The 26946-nt window shown below is 38.3% G+C and overlaps 3 protein-coding genes and 2 non-coding genes across 8 annotated transcripts in view; 2 read left to right on the top strand and 3 right to left on the bottom strand.

The window, feature by feature from the left end:
• The window catches only part of RSBN1L (round spermatid basic protein 1 like), a 79754-nt gene extending 74781 nt beyond the window's left edge, over positions 1–4973 (top strand). Inside the window, exons 7-8 of the mRNA XM_043462944.1 lie at positions 918–1026; positions 1111–4973. Coding sequence (XP_043318879.1) covers positions 918–1026; positions 1111–1752 — 751 coding nt within the window. The 3' untranslated portion in view covers positions 1753–4973. The remainder of the gene's footprint in view (positions 1–917; positions 1027–1110) is intronic.
• Positions 4974–11108: 6135 nt separating this feature from the next.
• TMEM60 (transmembrane protein 60) lies at positions 11109–15049 on the bottom strand. Its single transcript, XM_043462943.1, has 2 exons — positions 14842–15049; positions 11109–11795 (listed from the first exon to the last, which is right to left on the bottom strand). Exon 2 carries the CDS (start codon positions 11743–11745, stop codon positions 11344–11346), a length of 402 nt encoding a protein of 133 aa, XP_043318878.1. The 5' UTR covers positions 11746–11795; positions 14842–15049; the 3' UTR covers positions 11109–11343.
• A 365-nt stretch (positions 15050–15414) lies between these two features.
• Positions 15415–26946, top strand: part of PHTF2 (putative homeodomain transcription factor 2) — a 125685-nt gene continuing 114153 nt past the window's right edge. For 3 of the 4 annotated variants that reach the window (XM_043462940.1, XM_043462939.1, XM_043462938.1), the window contains exon 1: positions 15416–15567. The gene's annotated coding sequence lies outside the window, so the exon portion shown is untranslated. Of the gene's footprint in view, positions 15568–26946 lie in introns of all 4 variants that reach the window. The other variant, XM_043462937.1, reaches the window with a different exon arrangement.
• Positions 22071–22177, bottom strand: LOC122438956. The gene has a single exon (XR_006268701.1). It is a non-coding gene; the product is annotated as a U6 spliceosomal RNA (small nuclear RNA).
• TRNAR-UCU lies at positions 23848–23920 on the bottom strand. The gene has a single exon. It is a non-coding gene; the product is annotated as a tRNA-Arg (tRNA).

Below are 26946 nucleotides of genomic sequence, written 5' to 3'. Positions count from 1 at the left end.
AGTTATTTAGGGATTTACTGTATCATTGCAGTTATATACGCCTAGATTGAAAGAATGTATTCCCTTCCTCTCCATATTTACCTCTGACTTCTATGTTGTGTTTTTAATTACATACTTAATTTGTTGAAGTACTGACCTTAACTATAAACACTTAGTTTTTTGATTTGCATAATTTAACCAAGTCAAGTCAATATAATTTTTCAAAACATCGTTACATATAGCCATAATAAAATGAGATGTGGCTGCTTCTGGAAATCCCCTCCTCTTTCCAAGAGTCCTGATGACATGTCTTCCTTCTACCTTAAAATTTCCTTTGTTCTTCTCCCTTCCTTGATCAATGGATAAAGTTTCTGCTCTGCTATGCCTATATATTATATAAATAATAAAATGAGTTGTTTTATCCATATTTAGGTTAAATCTCATAGTGTTATCCTTTGTTTAAATATGTAAAGTGGTCTTCTAATTACAATTTATTTCTAAGATACTACTTTGATTTTGACCATAAACTAGTTTTGCTTTGAATTTATATATATATATGTGTGTGTGTGTGTGTGTATATGGACATATATATATATATATTTGGCTGCATTGGGTCTTAGTTGCAGCGAGCAGGGTCTCTTGGATCATGTGGGGTCTTTCATTTCAGCACATGGACTCTAGTTGCGGTGCATGGGCTCAGTCGTTGTGGCACACAGGCTCCGGGGTGTGTGGGCTCGTAGCTGTGGTACCCAGGCCTAGTTGCTCCATGGCGTGTGGGATCCTGACTGTGAGTGGAACTCACGTCTCCTGCATTGCAATGTGGATTCTTCTTAAGCAGTGGACCACCATGGAAGTCCCTTCTGCTTTGAATTTAATAAAGACTTAGCAGAGTAAAACATTAATGGCAGACTCTTCATTATCTCTTGTTCTTTTTTTAGGCCTGATCAACCCCGAATAACCAAAGATGTAATTTGTTTTCATGCTGAAGATTTCTTAGAAGTAGTTCAACGAATGCAGTTAGATTTACATGAACCTCCACTGTCCCAGGTATATTTAAAACTATTATTATCCTCAATTTAATTTTTATTGTGGAAAAGGCTTACTGGTATTTTGTGTTTTGTTTTGTTTTAGTGTGTCCAGTGGGTTGATGATGCAAAACTTAATCAACTGAGGAGGGAAGGCATTCGCTATGCCAGGATTCAGCTGTATGATAATGACATTTATTTTATTCCAAGGAATGTTGTTCATCAGTTCAAGACAGTTTCAGCGGTATGCAGTTTAGCATGGCATGTTCGGCTCAAGTTGTATCATTCACAGGAGGACACTGCTCAGAATACAGTTACTCATGAAACAGGCACATCACCAGATTCCACGTCATCAGTTCTTGGACCTCACACTGACAGCACGATTTGTGCTGTAAGCAAAACCTCCTTGGATTCTATTTTTTCAGACAAACTTCATTCTAAATATGAATTACAGCAGATTAAACATGAACCTGTTGCATCTGTAAGAATCAAGGAAGAACCTGTGAATGTTTATATTCCTGAAAAGACTGGAGGACCGAATAATATGGATAGCAAGAATGTTAAAGCAAAATTGGATCATGTTCAATTTACAGAATTTAAGATTGAAGTGGACTCTAAATTTGAAAATAGCAACAAAGATTTAAAGGAAGAATTGTGTCCTGGAAGTCTCATAAGTCTAGTTGATACAAGGCAACATAGTTCAACACATTCAAATCAAGAGAGAAAAGATGATGACGTTTTGTGTTAAATTTGTACATACCATTTAAATTTTTTTTCCCTAAACTTAATAGTGTAATAAAGATTCATGAATTCTGAAAGCAAGCGGAGGACTTGCTCCCAAGTCTGTTACAAAATATAATTTAAGTAGCTTTGTAACATTCCTCAGTGCCTGTCCATAACTGTGAAGTAGCAAAGCACTTAGGGCCAGAAGCACTGTCAACACTGCAGGTTTAAACAAAGCAGTCTTTAAAAAAAATCCTTTGAGTTGGAGTTGTAGGTTTTAGAATAGAGCTGACATTACCATATATATATATATATATATATTTTGTAATATGAGCCAGAATTCTTTTTTGACAATTAAGGCTTTTCCATAGAGTTTATTTATACCAGTTTTTTTCTTTTCCATTTTAAATGTGTCAGCACTGTAGTGTAAATAGCTTTTAAAAAATCTTTTTAGTGTGATTTATACTGAAATGTGAGCCACTTAATAAAGGTTCATAACAATAAACATGTTTTCTGTCGGGTCTGCCAAAAAACAAAAAACATTCATTTAAATCATTTATTTCATCTGTTATGTTTCTGCTGGTATATCAAGTGCTAATGGAGTGCAACTGTATGTATTCAAATCTAATTAATATTTAAGTTCCCCACACTGTGCAAGCATTTTTAAAACCAAGATTCAGTTATGAAAGCATATTTATGTGTGTGTGTATGTATGGGAATATATATATATGTTACCATATTTTGCATAACTTCATAAATCGCTGAATGAGTATGTGAAACTTCCTATACTCCCTGGAATATATTTTAAAATATTTCAATGTTAAGAAAGCAGTTTAGGTAATAGAAAAATGTTATAAGTTTGGAGAGAAAAGGTATTTTAGTGGTATCTAACCCTTCTAACTAATGAAGTTATGTGGCCAGATTATATAGCCCTATTACGTGAATTTTCTTTGTAGTGTGTGGAATAAGAAGTGGAGAAAATTTTCTTATTAATCAGCACCTATACTGTATCTAATAGTAGCTGGGAAAAAAATGCTCAGTTACAGAAAGTTTAATTGCGTGCAGTTAAAATATTTTATTACATATTTCTTGAGTAACAGGAGAAAAAGATGGCAAATACAGCATATTAAAATAAGAGCAGTGACTTAACTGCCATATACAGAAGTATAATTAACAAAATAAAATTTGTTACTTGATCTTTCTAAGCATCCCTCTCCCTACCTTACTAAAGTAAACAACTTAGATTTTTTTTTTCTTTGAAAAGAAGCTCTGGAAAACTGGCATAGGAAACAAGATTGCCAGTGCCTTGCCAAAGATGATTAAAACAAATCTCTTCAATGATGGACTTTAGCACTGTTTCAAATTGCTTTCATTATTGTAATAAAAGTCAAGCAAATGTCTCTAATGTTTGCTTTGATGTTAAGAACTCTACATTTGCAATTTATTTTCTTTAACTTGAATTTGGTATTTTTCTGGGCTCATGCTTTGGTTGATACTTTCAGCTGGAGTTCTCTGTGCTGCTGCCTTTTGAGCTTGTGTAGCTGTTCCCATTCAGTGGCTTCTATGCTGGCCCATAAAGCTGCTTTATCTCTCTGATGAGGGAGAAGCCACTTGAAGGCATTTCGCTAGAAATAATAAACTGTAGCAATGGTGTCATTTCTGACCTCCAATTTAAAAGGGCAGGCAAATATGATACAGAAATATCAATGGTTTGTAAGAAATCAATCTATTTGCAGCATATGAATTTTCATGGAGTAAGGAAAGTATAAATCATCAAAATGTAAATAGGGTTTTTGTTTTATAACTTTCTTATCTTGCTTCTCACTACCTTTATCTTCAATTTTAAGCTAAATTTATGTATTTATACCTACTTTGGGGAGAGACAAGAAGTTTATAATAAACCAGTATTGAAAATTGAGAGAGAATGTGATTAAAATGTTTAGGTTTTTATTTTTTTAAGTGAAGGGTGGGATATTTAACATGGTTTGCTTTAGCTCCATTTTTCCAGTGTCACACACATAGATGCATGAGACCATACTGTAAGAAAATGTCTTTAGGATATCCCTCCAAAATATATGAGCCTTAAACTTTTAAAGACATACCTAAAACAACCAGAGTGGTTACTTTTTAAGTGTAGTTTCCTTTTTAACCTATTGTCAAACATCTCCATATTTTGAAATTTTAATTGTGTTGTAAAATGCATACATCCCCGTAGAGGTGAAATACAAGCCAGTGAACCCAGATTTTCAAGATTCAGCCTTTACCTTGAGTCACGCTTATCTTTCTGTCTTACAGATTATAATTTTAAAATTCTCTCCAGATGCAACCTGAGAGCTTATTGGCTCCATTTGCTACATACAAATAATTCTTATTTCAATATTGTATTAAAAAGTTTTCCTAGCTAGTCCACTCCAGTTCTTTATCGGAACAAAACTTTTCTGTTATTATTGCCAATTTCTTGGACCAGAACAATAAAGCACATAAGATAGTTTCTATATGAACTTATACTATAGGGAATAAATGTTATTATGTAAATTATTAAATTGCTATACAGACCTTTACAAAAAAAAGCGAAACTAAGGTACCTTAGTGGTGTCTGCTACAGAGATTTTTTTTTTTTTTCCTTCTTAATTATTTTTGGTCATATCCTCTTTGGTAAGTAATATATATTCCATACTCAGGTTAGCTATCAAAAGAATTAAGCATTTGTGATATTTGGTTGAAAACTTTTACTAAAGCCATATTTATTATCTTCTTTGTCGCTACAGCTATTGACCTTAAAGATTAGGTTGATCTAGCGCAGCACTGTGTGTGTGTGGTTGTGTGTGTGCGCATGCGTGCATGCATGCATGTGTTATAAAGTTATTGGAAATACTGTTTTGTTTCCACATGTATTCATTTTTTTATCCATTCTGTAACTGGCGGCGGGGTGGTCATGGAAGGTAGGAAATACTTTATTTCTTGGGTTAAGTATTCAAGGTTATTTCATTAGTGTTCCTGAATGTAAAACAGGTTTTTCCTGAATACTTATGGCAGGTAAGATCATCTTTGTAAATAATAGATTAGCACTCTTTTGGTATATTTGGATTAATTATTTTTGGGGGTAATTTCATTGTCATGTAAAGCAAATATCAGTTTATTTTGCATTTAGCAAAGGTGCAGGATTTATTTTTGAAGTTGGAGAGGAATTTTCCTTGTCTTCCACCTTTCAATAAATACTAAAATTGATAATTGTGATAATTTAAATTTGTTTTGTAATTATTTTTTTATATTTGACATTTTATTTTCATCTTACCATATTTGAAGTTCTTGTTTATCTTCAACAGAAACCATAAGATCTTGAAAGTGATTCTAATCTGAAAACTGTTTTTTCTCTTAAAAACTATGAAACAGTTGACTTTTGTCAACAGAGAGAAGAAAAGTAAAGCTCACTTTAAAAAAGGTTGCTAAACTAGGAAGGTATGGGTGCCGGGGTGTAATGGTAAATTGCCTCCCTTCCCTCTAGATATGACTTTTTATCTTGAGGTGGAAAGGACAAAAGTGCCATTGTTTTCAAAATACTTTTAGCCTGGTAAAATGTTACTTGATGGGTTTTATATGTAGCTCATTCTTAATCTTCCTTCCTCTTGTTTAACTACTGTTGATAAGTAAACAAAATTTTACTGGTTTTAGAATGTGCTATGAAAAAGTTATATTAGAATGTGCATAGAAAGAGTTTTGTTTGGTAAGATTGGGTTCTGACAGTATACCTCAAATAAGAAAGTTCTGAGGACAACTCAAGAGGGCTGTAAAATCCTATCTCTGTTCTGGCTTTTCTGTTCAACTCTTCATGTAACCCACTACATACTGCAGATGGGAGTGAGTTTTTTAGAATGTTAAGCACAAGGAACCTAAAAGCAGTGATGTCTTTCCTTTTTTAAGTTTACAGATGTTGTATATCATCTCTCTACTGGGAGAACAGGGAAAGGAAGGGGAATACATCTTTCTAAAAATTTTGCATTTATCTTCCCTTCAGGACTTCAGACCCAAACAGGGAATGTGAATGACCTGAGAACAAAATGTAGGAAACTGGATTATGTTAACTAGAAATTAAAAGTAGAATTTGTACTACTTGTATGCTCTGTTACTATTCTCTACCTTCTCAGAACTGTACTATTAAAATATGAAACTCTGAAATTCAACACATTTTGAAGTTTAGATTTTATGCATTTATGTTTTTAAAATGTTGATTTTAAAATATTTTTATGTTTATTTGGCTGCCCCAGCTTTTAGTTGCAATCAGTCTTCATTGCAGGGCATGCAGGATCTTTTAGCTGTGGCATGTACGAATTGTTTTGTTTTTTGGTTTTTTTTTTTTCAGTTGCAGACTGTGAACTCTTAGTTGCAGCATGTTGGATCTAGTTCCCTGACCAGGGATCAAACCTGGGGCCCCTGCATTGGGAATGTGGGGTCTTAGTCACTGGACCACCATGGGAGTCCCTAAAATGTTAAATCTTTACCCTTCCCTATAAAGTTCATTGCTTCTGTACTGCTGAATACTACTAAGTGTGCAGACTGAGAGGCAGGTCAACATACTTGCAAATATTTTACGTTAACAGTGTTTTAAAACTTTTAGACAGTTCAATCCCCACTCCACTCTGAAAAATTTTTTTTTAACATTTATTTATTTATTTGACTACATCGGTCTTAGTTGTGGTCAGTAGTTGTGGTGCACAGGCTTAGTTGCCCCAAGGCATGTGGGATCTTAGGTACCTGATCAGGGGCTGAACCCACGTCCTCTGCATTGCAAGGCAGATTCTCAACCACTGGAACAACAGGGAAATCCAGAAATTTTGTTTCTTAACTGAATTGATTGATTTTTATGTCAAAAATCTCGTCTGTCTAAAAAACAAAAACAAAAAAACCTTGAGTCTGACTTTATGCTCTTGTTCCCTCTGTCTTCCTAACAAAGTTCTTGGAAATCTGTCTGCTTCACTTCATCTCACTAAAATTTCATTTTAATTCTCAAATTTAATTGTTCAACCGAAGTGATTCTCCCAACTGTTGACTATCAAATCCAGTGACTCCAAGTCTTAATACTGCCATTTAACCCCTGTAACTCTTGTTATTGATCATTTACTCAGTAAAACTCTACATGACCTGTTGGGAGTTTTTCATTGTTTTTGGTTTCTTTGGATGGTGTCTTTTACCCATCCACTACTATTTAAGGCCCCTGGAGAAGGAAATGGCAACCCTCTGCAGTATTCTTGCATGGAGAAGCCCATGGACAGAGGAGCCTGATGGGCTACAGTCCATGGGGTTGCAAGAGTCAGACACGACTGAGCAACTAAACCACCACCACCACCATTTAAGGCAGTCTCTCTGATTCTTCCCTTTAGGTCTTTAGGTTATGTCCCTGAACTATCTTCATGACACCATGACTTCAGTCAGCCTTGGTTTCTTACTTAACCTCTAATGATCCATGCTATCAAATCTAAATTCTTCTCTTTACCCTTGCCCCCAAGAATTAGCTGTTTCATTCCCTCCTAATTTTGCTGTTGTATCACTCTACACAGTCATCTCATGGTAATCTGATTTCTGTATCTTTTCCTCTGTGTGCAGTTGACTCTTGGACAATACAGGTTTGAATTGCAAGGGTCCACTAATAACACGTTTTTCAACCTGTACCATATTCCTACACAACCTGTTACTGATTGAATCCAAGAATGTGGAACCTCGGATGTGGAGGGCCAGAGAGCCAACTGTAAATTATAGGTGGCTTTGCCAGCATGGAGGTCAGTGCTCCAAACCGCACATTGTTCAAGGATCAGTTCTACAATGTATTGTTAAATATTTTCTTGTGTTGACCCCAAAAATGTCTATAATTTGTCTACTCCTCTTGTTATAGTAGACGTTCACAGTCATAGATCTTCATCTCATCTAGATTCTTAAAATAGCATAAACTGTTCTAGGCTGCCTGCAGTCCTCTGCCTCTACCCTTATTCCAACCTGTTACATTACCACCTGGTAATTAATGGCTTCACTAAAATATTTCAAGTTTGTTTCTAAAAGCAAAGTGTTCTTTTTATAAATACCATCAGTAAACATCTCTACTAAGGAAGTATCCTGTAGTTAAAATCTAGAAGATAATTTTCTGCAGTACTTACTGTTTATGTATTATTACATTAGTTTTGCTTTTCCTGACTTTAAGTATAATTTCATTTCTTAAAGTATATCCCAATTACTGAGACTGTGATACTGGCTTTTAAGAAGTTAAAATATATATCTAGTCTTCATCCCTGTTCCTTGCACAGGAATTGGACACCCTTGTAATTTCCCAAGTGATAACTGTGAATAAGGTGTCTTTTGAATTTATGTTAATGGGGAGACTTTTGGAAAGGTCCTAGGTTTGAGGCCAGTTGCCAAGGGAACCAACCTGGTGATTAGAGTTGAAACTGTCAGTCCCCTTCTCTCCCCCAGGGCTGGAGATGATTTCAATCACCAGTGGCTAATGATTTAATTAATCACACCTATGTAATCAAGCTTGCATAACATCCCAAAAGTACAGGGTTCAGAATGCTTCTAGGTTGGTCAACATGAGGAGATGGGGAAGAGTGGTGTGCACAGAGAGCATGGAAACTCTGTACCTCTTCCCCATACCTTGCCCTGTGAATCTCTTCCACCTGGCTGTTTCTGAGTTAATATCCTATAGTAAACTGGTGCTCTAGTAAGTGAAATGTTTCTCTGAGTTAACGTGAGTTGTTCTGGCAAATTAATCAAACTCGAGAGGGGCACGGGAACCTGCAGTCTAGAGCAGGTAGGTCAGAAGCAAGGTGACAACCTGAATTTGTGATTGGCATCTGACGTTGGGAGGGGAAGGAAAAGGTGCAGTCTTCTGAGACTGCTTATGGGATATGACTCTATCTTCTACCTCCACTAGTGTCGGAACTGAGTTAATTCTTGGTGGTGTGGGGAAAAAACAAAAATACCTGGTGTCCAGATCAGGGAGGCACACATCAATAATAAAGTTGCTTATTTAGTGTGGCAGTACACCAAAATTAAGAAAGAGGAGTTCTACTTTCTGGGACTCTTTCAGACACTTAAGATTGGTTGATCCTTACATGTAAACAAGTTGTTTATTGTGCTGCGTTTTACATACAATTCTTAACCTAAACCTCTTTCCCTTTTCTTGGAGACCAGCCCCACCTCTCCTGTTAGTAGTGTCATAAAAATTTCTAGCTTTGCTTATTTTATGGCCTATAGCTCAGGGGTCAGCAAACTACTTTGCCCATGGGCCATATCTAGACCACTACCTGCTTTTTGTATAGCCTGTAAGGCAAGAATGGTTTTAACAGTTTTAAATAGTTGAAACAAAAATCAAAAGAATATTTTGATATGTGGCAATCATACAATGTTAAATTTCATTGTCCATGAACTTTTATTGGACCATAGCTAGGGTCTGTGACTGCTTTCTTATCATATGAGCTAAGCTGAATAGTTGTGACAAACCCATATGGCATACAAAAGGTTTAAGTATTTACTATACAGCCCTTTACAAAATAACTTTACTGACTCCTGGCCTAGCTGATTCTTTGCATGTAATGCTGTTCCTTTTCCTTTTCTCTATGAGAGATTATACTTAGTGATACTTTCACAAATACAGGTTTTCCTAAACTACAAAACCTTATCTGGTTTCTCAGACACAAAAGCTTTCTTCTACTTTGAATATACCCAATAATAGATTCCAGGGACAAATAGTTTAGATTTCTCATCTGAATTAGGAATAGCTAGTCAAGTCTTGGAACATTATGTTCCCCATATTAACTATCCTTCTTAATCCTATTTTTACATATCCAAAATACTAATATATACCAATTATAAGATAGAAAAACATTTGTAATCAGTTTTTTTTTTTTCATTTAACCTAGCTCTGTAGTTTCAAATGAAGAGTTAAGCAGTATTAATTTGTAGTGTTGTGTCTGAAACTTTGTCATGTTATCTGTCTACAAAGAAGAAAAGAGAGGAAAGTGAAGTCGCTCAGTCATGTCTGATTCTTGGCGACCCCTATGGACTGCAGCCTCCCAGGCTTTTCGGTCCATGGCATTTTCCAGGCAAGAGTACTGGAGTGGGTTAGCTATTTCCTTCTCCAGGGGATCTTCCTGACTTAGGGATCGAACCCGGGTCTTCTGCATTGCACGCAGACACACACTTAACCCTCTAAGCCACCCGGGAGAACTAGATCACAATGCTCTATTTAAGCAATCTTCTCAAGCTTCCTTGGTGGCTCAGATGGTAAACAATCTGCCTGCAACACAGGATTGATCCATGGGTCAGGAAGATCCCCCGGAGAAGGGAATGGCAGCCCAATCCAGTATTCTTGCCTGGACAATTCCATGGACAGAGGAGCCTGGCAGGCTACCATCCACGGGGTCACAAAGAGTCGGGTATGACTGAGCTGGTAACACACTCAAGTACTAGCAGCCAAAAATCATTTTCTTGTTAAATATTTTTAAAATGAACACAATACTACTTTAGAGACTCCCAAAGCTGAGAGGGCTGTATGGGGCAAAAACAATCACCCTGACCCTGCTTTAGGGTTGTAAGACACTTAAGACTCTGGAATTCTTTTAAGTACTGCCACCTATGTGCCTGTTAAGTCGCTTCCATGGGATTCTCCAGGCAAGAATACTGGAGTGAACTGCCATTTCCTTCTCCAGGGGATATTCCCTGACCCAGGGATCCAACCCTGCGTCTCTTGCAGCTCTTACCCTGCAGGCAGATTCTTCATGGCTGAGCCGCTGGGGAAGCCCTACTGCCACCTGTTTCACTGGGATTGGTAGGGGCATCTGGAATTTCCAAACCAAGACACCTGTAAGAAAGGGGAACTACCTCCCTGAGACCCCAGACCAACAGGCATAACCTGGACTGTCCTGACATAAATGGGATGGATGGTTCCCCTAACATTAGGAAGAGGCAACCTTCTGCTCAGTTTTTAATATGCTACTCTAATTTATTTGTTCCAAATGGAAAGCGAAGATAACAATGAAGGTAGCCTAGATAAAAACAAATGAAAAAAACTCAAAACTCTTAGATTCTTTTTGAATATAAACCTTAAGTGGCACCCCTAATTATTTCAGTAACTAGGTTTTATCCTTCATAATTGAGAAGCACAAATGACTATTTACGTTCATCATAATGGGGCCATGATATACTAAATGTCTATTCAAATATGTAGACTAAAGACTTTACTTAAAGGCTTTTACTTACTTTTACTTTTTTACGTTTACTTTACCTACTTTACTTTTACTTACTAAAGGCTTTTACTTACTTTAGTTTATGTTTACTTACTTTTAATATTGACCACATACTTAAAACAGATTATTCAAGAGTCAAGTAGAAACATAAGATCCAAAACAAACTTTATTCATATAGGACAATAAGGGTATTAATAACTCAAATACGGAATAATCAGGTTTTGGGTCAACTAGAAGTCACCAAGATTATTTTAATGGAAGCAGTATAAAATTACATTTGGTATTTTTCTCAGTTCTCTGGCATTCTTCAAGCTTGCAAAGATTCAGTAAACTTTAATAATAGCTTGCTGATCAGCAATAAAATGATCTGATGTCCTTAGAAGTCAGTCTCTCACAAAAAAGACATTATATCCAAGCTCTATCAAAGCCCCAGCCAGCAAGGCCCATAAAGGAATGAAGACATAGGACAGATTCATGGTAGTAAACTGTTCCAGTTTAGCACAGAGTGCAAGACAGAAGGCTAATTTAAGTAACATTGCAATGAGGTACCAGGCTTTTTTTTTAATATTGTGTGATCCATGTCGAGGGTCAAAGCCAGACTTACATCGCCCAGCCATTTTCACAATCAGCATGACAAGAAGGATAGTATCAAATATCCAGACTGGAATAAATATGAGGAACCAGTTCCAAGGTGCCTTCTCATCCAGCTTCAACACCAACATGATCAAGAAGAGTAATGTGAAAAGCCAGGTGAGTAGTACTCTCTGAGCCAAGGACATTCTCATTTAAACAGTTTAAAGAAGCTGTTGCAGGGTCGAAAAAAGGAAAATATACCCTAAGAGAAGAAAAAAAAAAAAAAGTCAAGATCGTAAATTTTGGTACCAGAAAAAAAAATTATTTCTATTCCTGGTTTACAAAGCTGGCTCTTTCACTCTCAGATTTCCTAATTTTGAAAACATTTTACCATCTCCCTTTCATAATCCATCAAATTTGTAGCCATCTTTGACAACATCACATCCATCATTCCATACAGCTGTGACAAAATACAATTTTTAGTATATCCACTGGGTATAAGTTCTATTCAAGATGTTTTAAAAACAGCCTGTTTCTCTTCATTGTTGTCACACAAATCCAGGCACTCAGGATCTTTTTCCTGTACCTCAGGGATGTTCTTAATTAACCTTTCTTTGTACATTTGCACACCTATTAATTTTCATTCAGTATCAAGGAATACTAAGAAAAAGCATTCAAAATCAAAGAAAGGGTGGTATAAAGCCAGGAGAGGAGTTTTAATAAGGAGGGAACAGTTAAAAAAAATTACAACATTAAGTAGAACTATGATTGTACAGAGGTCACTGGGCTAAGTAACATAGAACACATTGGTAACACTGGATTTTCACATAGCTAAATCTATGGGTCTAACATTTTTTAAATCAAATTTTCTCAAAGTTCTTATAAATACCTATTTTCTTAGTCTAAAACTATTTTTAGTAATACCCATTTTTTTGGTTTGTGGTATATAGCTTTTTTACTACTTGCTACCCAATAATCAAAACCACTTAAAAAACTTGTTTTGGGATTATTAGGTGCTAAATTGTCTAATAATTGGGGCTATTTCTTACAGTCCTATCCTGTCTTACTGATCGATGTCTGTTTTGCACTAGTACTGTATCACTGTTACTAGATAGGTTTTAGTATCTGGGAGGCCTTGTATCTATTTACTATTTTCTTCTCCAAAATATTTTGTTATTTGGCCCTTCCAGTTTTTCAAAATCATGAAATTTAAAAAACTTGGAATTTTGATAGGAATCCATCAATCTGTAATACTTAAGTATAAACACATTTAATCTTCACATACAGGTTTACAGTATGTTCCATATTTATTCAAGTTTTTATATCAGCCTTGTGACCATCTGGAAAAAGGGTAAACAGAATGGCAAGTCAGAAGCCAGGTTGCATGAAGTTGGGCGAGGAGCTAACAGAAGATAATGAAATGCAAACAGGTGACAACATTTTATTCCTTTGAAACAGTGGGAGAAGAGAAAATGAAAGATAAGACTTAAAATGAGGATGATGAAGGATCAAGAAGAAATTTTCAGTAAAGGAGAGAAATTATAAACAAAAGGAAATAAGCCACTGGGGAATGACAGACTGAGGATGAGAGAGGATACTAGATGGCAAGAGGAAAAGATAGGCAGGTAATGGGGAAGGTAACAAAAGTATGGGTGACAGGAGTAAAAATGCAGGAAGATAAAAAAATAAGGAAAAGGGGAGGAAACTGGCTAGATAAATGTCCTAGACTATCATCTTTAAATAATTATATTTTAAGACTAACTTTGATTGTTACATCTTTACTACTTTAAACAGTGGGTAGCTATCATGGTGCAAGAGTATGTATGTGTTTCATTTCAGTAATGATCTGAGTCTCCGAGCTCCCTTCTTTCCCTTACACTACCCATCTGCTTGCACTCAATTTGTTTACTTAGCTTGAAGATACTTCATACTGCAGTATGAAAAACAAGATGCTTTTGCTCTCAGGAAGGCATTTTCTAGTCTCCTTTCCTGGTCAGGGGCTGCCATAATGGGATGTGGAACCAAATTTGGAAGAAGAGATTGAGAGGTGTGTACTTATTAGTAACTACAGATGGGTTTCATACTGTAAATTGAATTTGCTCAATTCCAGTTTCCAATCCCTCTGGCTGTTTTTGTTAACTTTAAAAAGAAGTTTATGATAATACATTTGCTTAAACATCACTTCTATCAGCCAGCCATTAAATGAGTCAAGCTTTTTGTTTGTTTCCCCCACATAGGTCTGAGTAGTAACTCAATAAGAAGGGTGACTGCATTCGAAACAGGTGCTTTAAGGCTGGAGGTCAAAAGACTGCAAAAAAAAAAAAAAACACAACCTTGTGGCTGCAAGTTTTTTTATGTGGGATGCAACAAAGTTTTGTGTGCACTTTCACTAAAAGCACGCTATTGATATTTAAATGATGCTTGAGGGATCATGGGTGCTGGGGTACAATGATGACATACAACTCCAATTTATTCATAAATCCCCATTAATTTATTATATTTGTTTCCTACTACTTCTCTTCTTTCTCTTTTAAGGAGGGCTGGGGAGCTGCATACTCCAAAAAATTTTGAAGTATTTTTCATTTGAGGTGATTATGTTTGCACCTGAAGACAGTTAAGTATATACCGCCTATCCGCCTAGCACCTGCGCTGCTCCTAAATGGAAATCTAAAGGGCCCTGCCCCCACACAGGTATCAGGCCCTGCCCCCACACAGGTACCACATCTCGGTATCAGGTGTGTGTGGACCCGATAACTTGTCCGTGGTGCTTGCCACACCATCTCCATTTCCCTTCTCTCGCGACTGGCAGTACACTTCCATATGAACTCGTCCTATCCCAAAGACAGTTTTGCTTAATGAGCCCACAACAAAGAATTCCTCCAGATAACGAGTCACTTTCAAAAGGTACCTACTTCAACAGCCTTGGCCAAACTGACCATCCTTCAAAGGAACAGCGTTCTGCTTACATTTACCTGGTTTTCGGGCCTACTTGTCTATAGAACTCCAGGGCGTTCCTAAGGGCGTTTCTAAACTATCCATACCCTTCAACTTCAAACGCCGACGGTGTGACAGCCGCGCCCTGTCCGAACTCCCCCCATTCTGCACTGTGGGCCCAGTACATTTTAGAGTTGAACGCATTTCTTGTACGATATGATCCACAATGCAAACAGAAGCCTGGTGCCAATCCGGTGTATTTGGGGCTGGAGGGTGAGGGGATGGGGGCGGCGACTAGGGAGGCAGACACAGGGTAGGTGGCGGGGGCAGAGTGCACTTCGGGGGATGCCGGCTCGTCGGAGCCCTGGACTCACCCGGCAGTTCCGCTGTCTGGAGAGCGGACAGGGGCTCGAAGATCAGGAAATTCGCCAGTTTGGATCCTTGGCCTTTTCCACACTTCTTCCCCCATTAAATCCAGAAGCCATCACATGATAGTCAAGAAAAAGAGACCTCAATTTCGCCGCTTCAAACGACCACAGTGCAGGGTCTCTCAGGTCTACCTCAGAGCCGCGCCCACATCCGGGGCAGGGTCTAACCGCCCTGGGCCTCTCCTATAGGTAGAGAGAACGCCAATCAGAGAGCGCAGAAGCTCCCTCCCCTGAATTAATTGGACTATTCAGCCGCCAGTGCAAACCAACCGACTTTTTCGTACAATCCGGTTTGTCAAAAAGATGGCTATCAAAGAAGGCACTGGGCCCGCCTCTTGACTGCTACGGGCTAGCAGGAAAGTCAGTCTAAGCAAAGCCGGGAGCATCCGTGGTCCCATTGGGCCTACAGATGCCAATTAGACTTTGTAGCGCTCGGCCCCGCCCCCGCGGGGCGCCCCGCCCCTCCTCTGGCTCTACCAGTCAGAGCGCGGAGACTGCAGGCTCCAGCGCAAAATCCTGCGGGAGAGGGGGTGGGGCGGTGGATCTGGAGGCGGCGCGCCCGCGGGCGGCTTCGTTGTGACTCCTCAGGCTCCCGCGGCAGCGGCGGCGCTCGCCTCGGTGTCTCCCGCGCGCACCCTAGCCGCCTCTAGCGGCGCGGCGCCCTTTCCTAAGGTAAGAGCCGGCATCACCTCCACGCTCGGGAGGGCCGTGTGGAGGTCGTTGGGTTCTGACATAAGCCGAAGATGAAGGTGGATGAGGGAGGAGAGCGGCGAGTGGGATGGAGGTGGGGGCTCTGGGGTCAACGCGGCGTCCTCCCGGCCCGTGACTTCGTCGGGCGGCCGCCGGCACCTGCGCTCCGGGATCCTATCACTTGGCCGGCGGCGGAGGCTCAGTTTCCCTCCTCCCGAACCCGGGCAGTTCTCGAGCGTGGATGGTGCCGGCCCGAGTCCCAGCGCCGCCTCTCGCCCCTCCCGCCCCTCCTCAAGGCCCCGCTCCTTCGCTTCCTTCCCGTGGCGTTCTGTTGGGGGCGCGTCGGGTCCGAGGGCGTGTGCGGCCAGCGGGTGGCCGAGTCCCGGCCGGAGGGGCGAGCTCGGAAGGAGGGGGCGACTCCGCACGCTGAGAGCCGGCTGGCGGGGGTCTCTGCCCTGCCCTCACTGAGGGCAGCAGTTTTCCGATTGCAGGACTGACCTCGGAGCGGGTGCTGAAATCCTTGGCGTGGGCCTTAAAGGGGTATTTCTTGTCTGGAAACAATGCCGCGGTCCATCGAAGTGCTTCACATTTTCTTATTTTTATCTGTCTCATGTTGACAGCCAGTGTTTTGGTATTGTTCCTTCAGGTCATGGCTTTCTAATGGAGCGCCTTGTAGTAGAACTTTGCAGAGTATTCTGTCGGTAATCTGATACCCTTTTAATTTTTAGCGTGGTCCCCCTCCCCCTCAAAAAAGGACCTGCTTTATAACAACATGTACTGAGTAGGGAATTACAGAATCTGGGACAATTTCTTAATCTCAGTATCTGTTGACATGTACCAAGTAATTTTAAAATTCGTGTGAATGTATTAAGTGTTTTGTCATTTACACTTGCTTACTTTGTTAATGGTATATCCTGCTTACTTTGAGGTTAGTCTGTTATTTGTGGTACTTTGATTTTATAGTTTTTGGTTAGCTTTAGCCAAATAGACTTGAAGATCTGACCCCCCCCGCCCCGTTTGAGATTGTGGCTGTAGCCTTCGTATTTGCTCTTGTTTCAAGGGGTTATGTATTTTTAAAAACTTTTTTCCCCCCAAACTGGGCTTTTTCATAGCTTTTTAAAGTTTTAAGGGGGAATTCTAAAAATTTGGAAATTACACACTTTAGCCTAAAGATCCATAAAAATAGCATAACAATATAAAATCCTAACTTTTTGGAGTAACCACTGCTCAGTTTAAGAGATGGCAGTGGATAGTCCCTGGCCGTTGCAGTGACTTATCCTCTAGATTCGAGAAATCTTGGAGGTGTGGGGAGAATGAGTTTTGCCTGAGACCAGAACACAGGTGGTTCGAGGAGCGTTTTCTTGTTGGGAAAATAGCAGCATGCCTCCCTCACAATTGAGTTGTCTGTGTGCATCCTAGGTAGTATTAAGTTAGGTGGTAATAAAGTGCCCGTGTTCTAATTTTCAAACTTTCTGGTAGGGCTTGAAAATGAGGTGAGCAAATAAAATGTACAATGGGGACACTCTTGCATGGTCAGGCTTCCAAGAATAAACTTTTTTTTTAGTCCAAACTGGCACTGGCCAGTTGGCTGTAAAAGTCAAGTAAGTGACCTGACCAATTTTTAAGCCATGAACCTTTTTGGCTAGTCCATTTCATTCAAAATTTCAAGGAATTTTTTTTTTTTTAAGTTTTTATTGGATATAGTTGATTTGCAATGTTGTTAGTTTCAGGTGTGCAGCAAAGTGAATCAGTTATACATATATCCACTCTTTTTTAGACGCTTTTCCCACATAGGCTATTATAAGTATTGAGTAGAGTTTCCCGTGCTATACTGTAAATCCTTATTATCTATTTTATATGTAGTAGTGTCTCTATGTCAGTCCCAATTTTCCAATTTATCCCTCCCCTTTACACCCAATAACCATAAGTTTGTTTTCTACATCTGTAACTATTTCTGTTCTGTATTTAAGTTCATCTGTACCGTTTTTAAATATTCCACATATAAGTGATATTATGTGGTATTTGTTTTTCTCTGACTTCACTCAGTATGACGCTCTGTAGGTCCATCCATGTTGCTGCAAATGGAATTATTTATTTCTTTTTTTATGACTTGAGTAATACCAACATTTCAAGAATTTATAATGAAAAAGGATGTCCTAGACTGAGCTGAAGAAAATTTAGGGTAGCGTGTAGAAAAAAATGAAGATCAAAAAAAATAGTTCAGTTGCCTCTGTTTTACCTCATTTAATCATTATAATCCTGAGAGGTAGCTACAGTGATTACTGTCCTCCTATGAGTTAATGTAGTTAACACATGTGTTCAAGATTTCTCAGATAATAAGTTTAGAGGTGGAATTCACATCTAAGCGATCTAATTACAAAGCCTGTATTCCAGACTTGTGTTTTACCATCACAGTAAAAATGGCTTCATACAGATTTGGTTGAAGGCAACTAATCAGTGGAAAATAATGCTGCAGAACCATAAACTTAATATTCGGTAACACTTTGAGATCACTGTGTAGTAAGCACTGTTGACTATTGCTGGAATGTAAGGATGGAGTCCTTCCCTGTCTTTGAGGAACATCCCTTTAGTGAGAGAGAGAGATTAGAACAAATAATGGTAATACAATACAGTGTATATTGTACTATAAGAGAGTGCCATAGAGTCTGTGGTTTCATGGAAAGAGAATTGAGTCAAAGTTCCGACCAGCATTTGAATTCCTGTTTTGCTTTGTGACCTGGAACATGATCTCAAATTTCGTTCATCTTTAGTTTCCTTATCTGTTAAGTGGAAAGACTAATACTTCAAAGGGGAGTATTAATATTAAGCAAAATATGTAAAGTACTGGCTTATTGGTATGTGGATGAATAAAGTCCTGAATGAAGAATAAGAAACAAATAAATTGAACAGAGTTGAGATGGGCTGGAGGTTTACCAGGGCACTATCTCTGGAGCCTTAAAAGGTGACTGATGACTTTTATTAGTGGGGAGGGGGGGCGTCATCACAGACAGAACTCACAGAGCAGGAGGCAGGGTCTCAGAGGAGGAATATGGATTGTTGAGAGAATGGCAAGTAATTGTGGCTCTGTATGCAAAGTATTTGCGAAGGCTAAATTTAAATGGTAATTGTGTAGAAATGTTGCTGGGCAAATTTAGTAGTTAGAAATTATATACTTTATAAGAATATCTCAAGAGTGTGAATTGTTACATTTTTATTTAATATTTGCTTTTTAATACTTACTAAAACTGATTTCCAAATGTGTTGAGACAAGCAACTATTTCATTATTTCATTACGATATTTCATCCTAACCAGTAAAAGAAGACTAAGGCAGCTGTGCCTATTCAAGGGAAGTCTTTTGGGATTATTTTAAAAAGAAAAATAATCTTGAGAATTCCGTGGATGTCCAGTGGTATACTTCCACTGCAGGAGGTGCGTGTTGGATCCCTAGTTGGAAACTAAGATTCTGTAGGATGTGGGGTGCCACCAAACAAATTAAAGTAAAATAGTCTTAATTAAGTGATTGCCTTTCCTTAACCTGACCTACCCCGTTGCCATGTAGAGTCCATATTGCACATTACCCTTGGCATATATGTTACCATCTTTTCTGACCCAAAAATTGAGATGTTTAAATTGACAGACAGAATGTTTTAAATTGAGACTGTCCTTGAAAACCTGAGAAAAAGTCCCATGCTTATGTCTTCCCCTCAGGAGAGCACAGAACCATAAATACTCACATTGGATTTATAAATGTGGATCACTTGATAACCAAAATCACATGACTAAGTTGAAAATACCAAATGACATTTAGGAAAGCTCCCTTTTTAGTCCAACTTGTTAAGTGTCATGTAGATGCGTAAATGACACAAAATAATAGAGGTGAGCTTTTGGATGAAAAAAATTGCTTCCTAAAACAGGTAATTTTAGAAGACTAGGAAAGAAAATATGTTGGACTTCATTTTGAACAGAAACCGGGGCAGGAAATGGCTGTGGCTGAACCACTACCTGATAATAATCATAACATGATTAAATTTGACATTTAATGAGAGGAAGTAAAGGAGAAAAGGTGCACTGTATGCAGCTTTCCAGTTTTAGAAACAGTAGGGAAAGGGGCTTTAAAAGTGATCTACAGAAGTTGTGGAGACATGTAGTAGGCACACTTGTTGCATGGATGAAATCACCTTGGTTAGGCATTCAGCAAAAGGCAGCAAAAATATTATGAAAGTTATGTGTCACAAGTTTTAGTGCACTACAGATCTAGGTTCAAGTTTCAGGTCTGCAGTCCACCAGTTGTCTTAATTTTTGGCTGATTATGCAATCTTTTTCAGGTTTAGCTTTATTTAATCATAAAATGGAGATACTTTGCAAAATTTTGAAAATTAGGTGAACGAATATATGTGAAGCACTTGATACATGGCCTGGCTTATAAGACTTGCCAAAAAAAAAGTTGCTGCAATTCAACCAAGTTGAAAAGGTGTACTTTAAAAGAAAAAAATACGATTCTTGGGATTTCCCTGGTGGTCCAATGGCTAGGACTCTGAAGTCCCAAAGTAAGGGTCTCAAGTTCAATCTCTGGTCAGGGAAGTAGATCCCACATGCCCAAGTAGATCCTGCGTACTGCAACGAAGAGTTAGCACAGCCAAATAAAATAATAAAAATAAATATTAAAAATGTACAAAAAAATACAGTTCTCAAGTAGAGTCAGGAAAGCCAGAAAATGGCAAACAGTGAAAACTTTAAAAGGAGCAAATGATGTTACATAGGTAATAAGCAGAATTCAGTAAAGAATTGAATGATTACAGCCACATACAACAAAAAAGGGAAAAGGTAGGGAGAGAGCTTCACATTCCCTAATTTTTTCCTGAAGGAAGTAGGAGAGACTCGTTAAACCAGATAGAGCAAATAAATAGGGTGGGCTTCCCAGGTATCTCAGTAAGAACCCACCTGCTAATGCAGAAACTGCAGGACATGTGGGTTTGATCCCTGAGTTGGGAAGATCCCCTGGAGGAGAAAATGCCAACCCACTTCAGTGTTCTTACCGAGAGAATCCCAGGGACAGAGGAGCCTGGAGGCCTACAGTCCATGGGACCACAAGGAATTGGACAAGACTGAGCAGTTGAGTACACACACAGAGTCTGCCTTTTGGCCTCTGAGTGTGTAAGTGTACCATTGTTGTTGCTCAGTTGTTCAGTCCTGTCCGACTCTTTGCGAGCCACTGAACTGCACACCAGGCTTCCCTGTCCTTCACCATATCCCAGAGCTTGCTCAAGCTCTTGTCCATTGAGTCAATGATGCCATCCAACCATCTCGTCCTCTGTCGTCCCCTTCTCCTCCTGCTTTCAGTCTTTCCCACATCAGGGTCTTTTCAAATGAGTCAGTTTTTTTTTTTTTTTTTAATTTTCCCTCTTAATTTTTTTTCCATTTATTTTTATTAGTTGGAGGCTAATTACTTTACAATATTGTAGTGGTTTTTGCCATACATTGACATGAATCAGCCATGGATTTACACGTGTTCCCCATCCTGATCCCCCTCCCCCCTCCCTCCCCATCCCATCCCTCTGGCTCTCCCCAGTGCACCAGCCCTAAGCACTTGTCTCATGCATCCACCTGGGCTGGTGATCTGTTTCACCATAGATAATATACATGTTTCGATGTTGTTCTCTCTAAACATCCCACCCTCGCCTTTTCCCACAGAGTCCAAAATTCTGTTCTGTACATCTGTGTCTCTTTTTCTGTTTTGCATATAGGGTTATCGTTACCATCTTTCTAAATTCCATATATATGTGTTAGTATACTGTATTGGTCTTCATCTTTCTGGCTTACTTCACTCTGTATAATGGGCTCCAGTTTCATCCATCTCATTAGAACTGATTCAAATGAATTCTTTTTAACGGCTGAGTAATATTCCATGGTGTATATGTACCACAGCTTCCTTATCCATTCATCTGCTGATGGGCATCTAGGTTGCTTCCATGTCCTGGCTATTATAAACAGTGCTGCGATGAACATTGGGGTGCACGTGTCTCTTTCAGATCTGGTTTCCTCAGTGTGTATGCCCAGGAGTGGTATTGCTGGGTCATATGGCAGTTCTATTTCCAGTTTTTTAAGAAATCTCCACACTGTTTTCCATAGTGGCTGTACTAGTTTGCATTCCCACCAACAGTGTAAGAGGGTTCCCTTTTCTCCACACCCTCTCCAGCATTTATTGCTTGTAGACTTTTGGATAGCAGCCATTCTGACTGGCGTGTAATGGTACCTCATTGAGATTTTGATTTGCATTTCTCTGTTAATGAGTGATGTTGAGCATCTTTTCATGTGTTTGTTAGCCATCTGTATGTCTTCTTTGGAGAAATGTCTGTTTAGATCTTTGGCCCATTTTTTGATTGGGCCATTTATTTTTCTGGAATTGAGCTGCAGGAGTTGTTTGTATATTTTTGAGATTAATCCTTTGTCTGTTTCTTCATTTGCTGTTATTTTCTCCCATTCTAAAAATATGGAACGCTTCACGAATTTGCATGTCATCCTTGCACAGGGGCCATGCTAATCTTCTCTGTATTGTTCCAATTTTAGTATATGTGCTGCCGAAGCGAGCACTCAAATGAGTCACTTCTTTGCATCAGGTGGCCCAAGTATTGGAGCTTCAGCATCAGTCCTTCTAGTGAATATTTAGGACTGATTTCCTTGAGCATTGACTGGTTTGATTTTCTTGCAGTACAGGGGACCCTCAAGAGTCTTCTCCACACCACAGTTCAAGAGCATCAATTCTGTGGTGCTCAGCCTTCTTTATAGTTCAACTCTCACATCCATACGTGATTACCGGAAAAACCATAGCTTTGACTAGATGGACCTTTGTCAGCAAAATAATGTCTCTGCTTTATGTCTCTGCTTTTTCATATGCTATTCAGGTTGGTCATAGCTTTTCTTCCAAGGAGTAAGCATCTTTTAAATTTCATGGCTGTAGTCACCATCTGCAGTGATTTTGGAGCCCAAGAAAATTAAGTCTGTCACTCTTTCCATTGTGTGCTTGCCTGTTTGTGATGGGACTGGATACCATGATCTTTGTTTTTTGAATGTTGAGCTTTAAGCCAGCTTTTTCATTCTCCTCTTTCACCTTCATCAAGAGGATCTTTAGTTTCTCTTCCCTTTCTGCCGTAAGTGTGGTGTCATCTGCATATCTGAGGTTATTGATATTTCTCTCAGCAATCTTGATTCCAGCTTGTGCTTCATCCAGCCTGGCATTTCACATGATACACTCTGCGTATAAGTTAAATAAGCAGGGTGGCAGTATACAGTCTTGTCATACTCCTTTCCCGATTTGGAACCAATCTGTTGTCCCATGTCCATTTCTGTTGCTTCTTGACTTGCATACAGGTTTCTCAGGAGACAGGTAAGGTGGTCTGGTATTCCCATCTCTTTAAGAATTTTCCAATTTGTTGTCATCCACACAGTCAAAGGCTTTAGCATAGTCAGTGAAGCAGAAGTAGATATTCTTGTGGAATTCTCTTGCTTTTTCTATGATCCAGTGGATGTTGGCAATTTAATCTCTGGTTCCTCTGCCTTTTCTAAATCAACTTGAACATCTGGAAGTTTTTGGTTCATGTATTGTTGAAGCCTAGCTTGGAGAGTTTTGTGCGTTACTTTGCTAGCATGTGAAATGAATGCAATTGTGTGGTAGTTTGTACATTCTCTGGCATTGCCTTTCTTTGTGCTTGGAATGAAAACTGACCTTTTCCAGTCCTGTGGCCACTGCTGAGTTTTCCAAATTTGCTGGCATATTGAGTGCAGCACTTTCACAGCATCATCTTGTAGAATTTGAAATAGTTTAGCTGGAATCCCATCACCTCCACTAGCTTTGTTCGTAGTGATGCTTCCTAAGGCCAACTTGACTTAGCAATCCCAAGATGCCTGGCTGTATGTTAGTGATCTCGCTGTCGTAAATGTTCCATCTGTTGAATAAATGTATCATCTTTTCTCCTCTTGTATTGCCTATTCTAGTGAATGGTTCTTCTAATGTTCAAGCCGGGAATCATGGAATACCCTTACTCTTTTATTCCCCATACGTTTCATGTCCAATCAGTCACTGCATCTGGTTATTCTCTCTACTAGTTATCTATTTTATTAATGCCCTGTTTCAACACCTACTCTGAGTTAATAAAAGTGCTTGTTGCCACTGACTTACTTCATGTCCTCATCGTTTCATTATTGTCTCTAATCTCTTTACCTTTTTTTTTTTTTTTGTGACCTTGAGGCATTCAGGATCTTAGTTCTCTGACCAGGGATCAAACCTGGGCCCCCTGCAGTAGAAGTGCAGAGTCTTAGCCACTGAACCATCAAGGAAGTCCCAGGTCTGTTTGATTTTAATTTAGCCTCATATTAACCAATTCTCTACACAGTTTCCTTCCAGAATGATTTTACTAACTACTAACATAACCATATCAAAATTCTATCTGTAATGCTTATACACGATAGTTAATAAATACCTGATCTCTCCATGTATTGATATCTTAAACTTAAGATGAATTTAAATGGCTGGCATACTCATATCTGGAGTTTTCTTTATGGGAAAGATTTTAGCTTCAAATTCTATTTATTTAATTTATTATTTCTTTTTATTTCTTTTTGAGTAAGCATCAGTCATTTGTATCTTTAAAGGAATTTGTTTATTTAATCTAAATTGTTAAATTCAGGGGCATACATGTTCATAACATTCCTTTTTTTTTTATAACATTCCTTTATTATCTTTTTAATATCTCTAAGGTCTGTAGTAATGTCTTCTTTCTCATTCCTGACTGTTAATTTGTGTATTTTCTCACTTTTTTTCCTGTTCAGTCTGGCTACAGATTTGTCTGTTTTGTTGATATTCTCAAAGAGCCAGGTTTTTGTTGTTTTTAAAATTGATTTTGTTTTCAGTTTCAGTGATTTCTGTTATTTCCATTTTGTTGTTTGCTTTGTATTTTATTAGCTTTTGATTTGTTAGAATCTTAAAATGTAAACTTATTCTGTTGTTGTCTTCTAATATAAATGTTTAATGCTAGAAAATTCCCCTCTAAATAGTAATTGGACTGCATCTCACAAATGTTGATATTCATGTTTTTATTTTTGTTCAATTCAAAAATCCATGTTGATTTTGTTTGTGATTTCTTCATTGAACCTGTTGGTTATTTAAAGGTACGTACATAAGTTTCCCAATATTGAGGTATTTTTCAGATGTTGACTTCTGATTTAATTTCACTGTGGTCAGAGAACATACATGGCATGATTTGAGTCATTTAAAATTTATTGAGACTTGTTTTATAGCACAGAGTATCATCTCTCTTGGTAAATGATTCATGTGTGCTTGAAAAGAATGTTGGGTGGAGTGTTCTATAAATACTAGTCAGATGAAGTTGACTGACAAAATTTTCAAGCCTTTTGTATCTTTACATATATTTTGTCTCCTTGTTCTCTCCATTTTTGAGAGAAGGGTGTTGAAATCTCTGACTGTAATTGTGGCCTTGCCAATTTCTCCTTGTAGTTTGATCAGTTTGGCTTCATATATTGGTAGTTTGAAGTTCTGTTACTCGATACATGCATATTTAGGGTCGTTATCTTTTGGTGAACTGGATCGTTTTGTCATTGTGAAATGGACCTTTGGTAATATGCTTTTCTCTGAAGTCTACTTTGTTTGTATTGCCACTCTAGCTTTGTTTTGAGTAGTGTTAGTGTTATTTCTCTTTTTCTATTTGAAAACTTTTTACCTATTTGTATTTAAGCTGGATTTCTGGTACATGGCATATAGTTGGACCTTGCCTTTTCTTTTCTGTCTTTCTAATCCAGCTTTCTAATCTCTGCTCTTGATTTAGACCATTTACATTTAATGTGATTGTTTTGTTGGGTTTAAATCTTCCTTCTTGGTATGTGTTTCTTATTTGTTACATCTGTTCTTTGTTCCTTTTTTTCTTTGCCTTCTTTTGTATTTGAGTATTTTTATGATACTCAACAAATATTTTATTGGGGAATTAATTCTCTAGCTTTTTTTTTTTTTAATTTTACTGCTTGTTTGTAGTGGCTATATACATCTTTAGCTTATCACATCTACTTTGAGTAAAACACCACTTTTCATTTCATATAAGTGCCTTGTAACAGCATGCTTCCATTTTCTCTTTTCAGCTTGTGTGCTATTGTCATACATTCTGGTTTTACATTTGTTAAAAATTCCACAATGTATTTCTGTTTTCACCTTTACATAGTCAGCTGTCTTTTAGGGGGATTGGTGGCTCAGATGGTAAAGAATCCACCTGCAATGCTGGAGACCTGGGCTTGATCCCTGGGTTGGGAAGATTCCCTGGAGGAGGGCGTGGCAACCCACTTGAGTATTCTTGCCTGGAGAATCCCTATGGACAGAGGATCCTGGTGGACTGCAGCCCATGGGGTCACAAAGAGTTGGACATGACTGACCAATTAAGTACAGTGAACTTTTTTTTTAAAAATCTCTTACATTTACCCACATATTTACCATTTTCAGGGCCCTTCTTTCCTTTGGAATTCTTTTTCCATCTGGTATTTTCCTTTTTCCTGAAGTACTTACTTTAGTATTTATTGTAATGGTTGTAATGCTGTATTACTGATGAAATTTTTTTCAGCTTTTTATGTCTGAAAAAATACTTTTTTGAAATATATATTTGCCAAGTATAGAAATTTAGATCAACACCTTTTTTTTTTTTTTTTCCTTTTTTTCCCAGGAGTATAACGATACTGCACCCCTGTCATCTCATTGCATTTTTCCAGTGTGAAATCTACTGTTATCCTTACTTCACTACACTGAAAATGTTTTTTTTTCCTCTGGCTGCTTTCAAGATCTCTTTTATCATTTGTTTTATGCACTTGTAGTAAGATGTGTCTAGGTGTTTTATGTTTCTTAGGCTTGGGGTTTGTTGAACTTCTTGGTTTGAAGCTTTACCATTTTTATCAAATGTAGAAGAAATTTGTCCATTATTTCTTCAGATATTTTTTCTTTGTTTCTTTATTCTTCTCATTCTGGTACTCTAGTTATTCATATATTATGCTTCTTGATAATATCCCACAGCCAACTGATGCTCTCTTCCTTTTTTTTTTTTTCTCTCCTTATTTCAACTTGGACAATATCTCTTGCTATGTCCTCAAGATTACTAATCTTTTCACTTTCTGATTTACTATTATCTCATTCAGTGTATTTTTCTTTTTAATTTTTTTTTATTTTTGGCCACACTGGGTCTTTGCTGCCATGTTGGGCTTTTCTCTAGTTGCAGCAAGCAGCGGCTGCTCTTTATTTGGAGTTTGTGGGCTTCTCACTGTGGTGGGGTCACTTGTGCAGCATGGTTTCTAGGCCTTGGGGGCCTCAGTAG

This window comes from Cervus canadensis, chromosome 3, assembly GCF_019320065.1.
Source record: "Cervus canadensis isolate Bull #8, Minnesota chromosome 3, ASM1932006v1, whole genome shotgun sequence".
Classification (NCBI taxonomy): Eukaryota; Metazoa; Chordata; class Mammalia; order Artiodactyla; family Cervidae; genus Cervus; species Cervus canadensis.
The sequence above is the reverse complement of the archived record's forward strand: the minus strand, read 5'-3'. Positions and strand labels throughout refer to the sequence as shown.

What these genes read in the sequence shown, in the direction of transcription:
- TMEM60 (XM_043462943.1), bottom strand. Translation starts at nt 11,745, where the DNA reads ATGAGAATGTCCTTGGCTCAGAGAGTACTACTCACCTGGCTTTTCACA.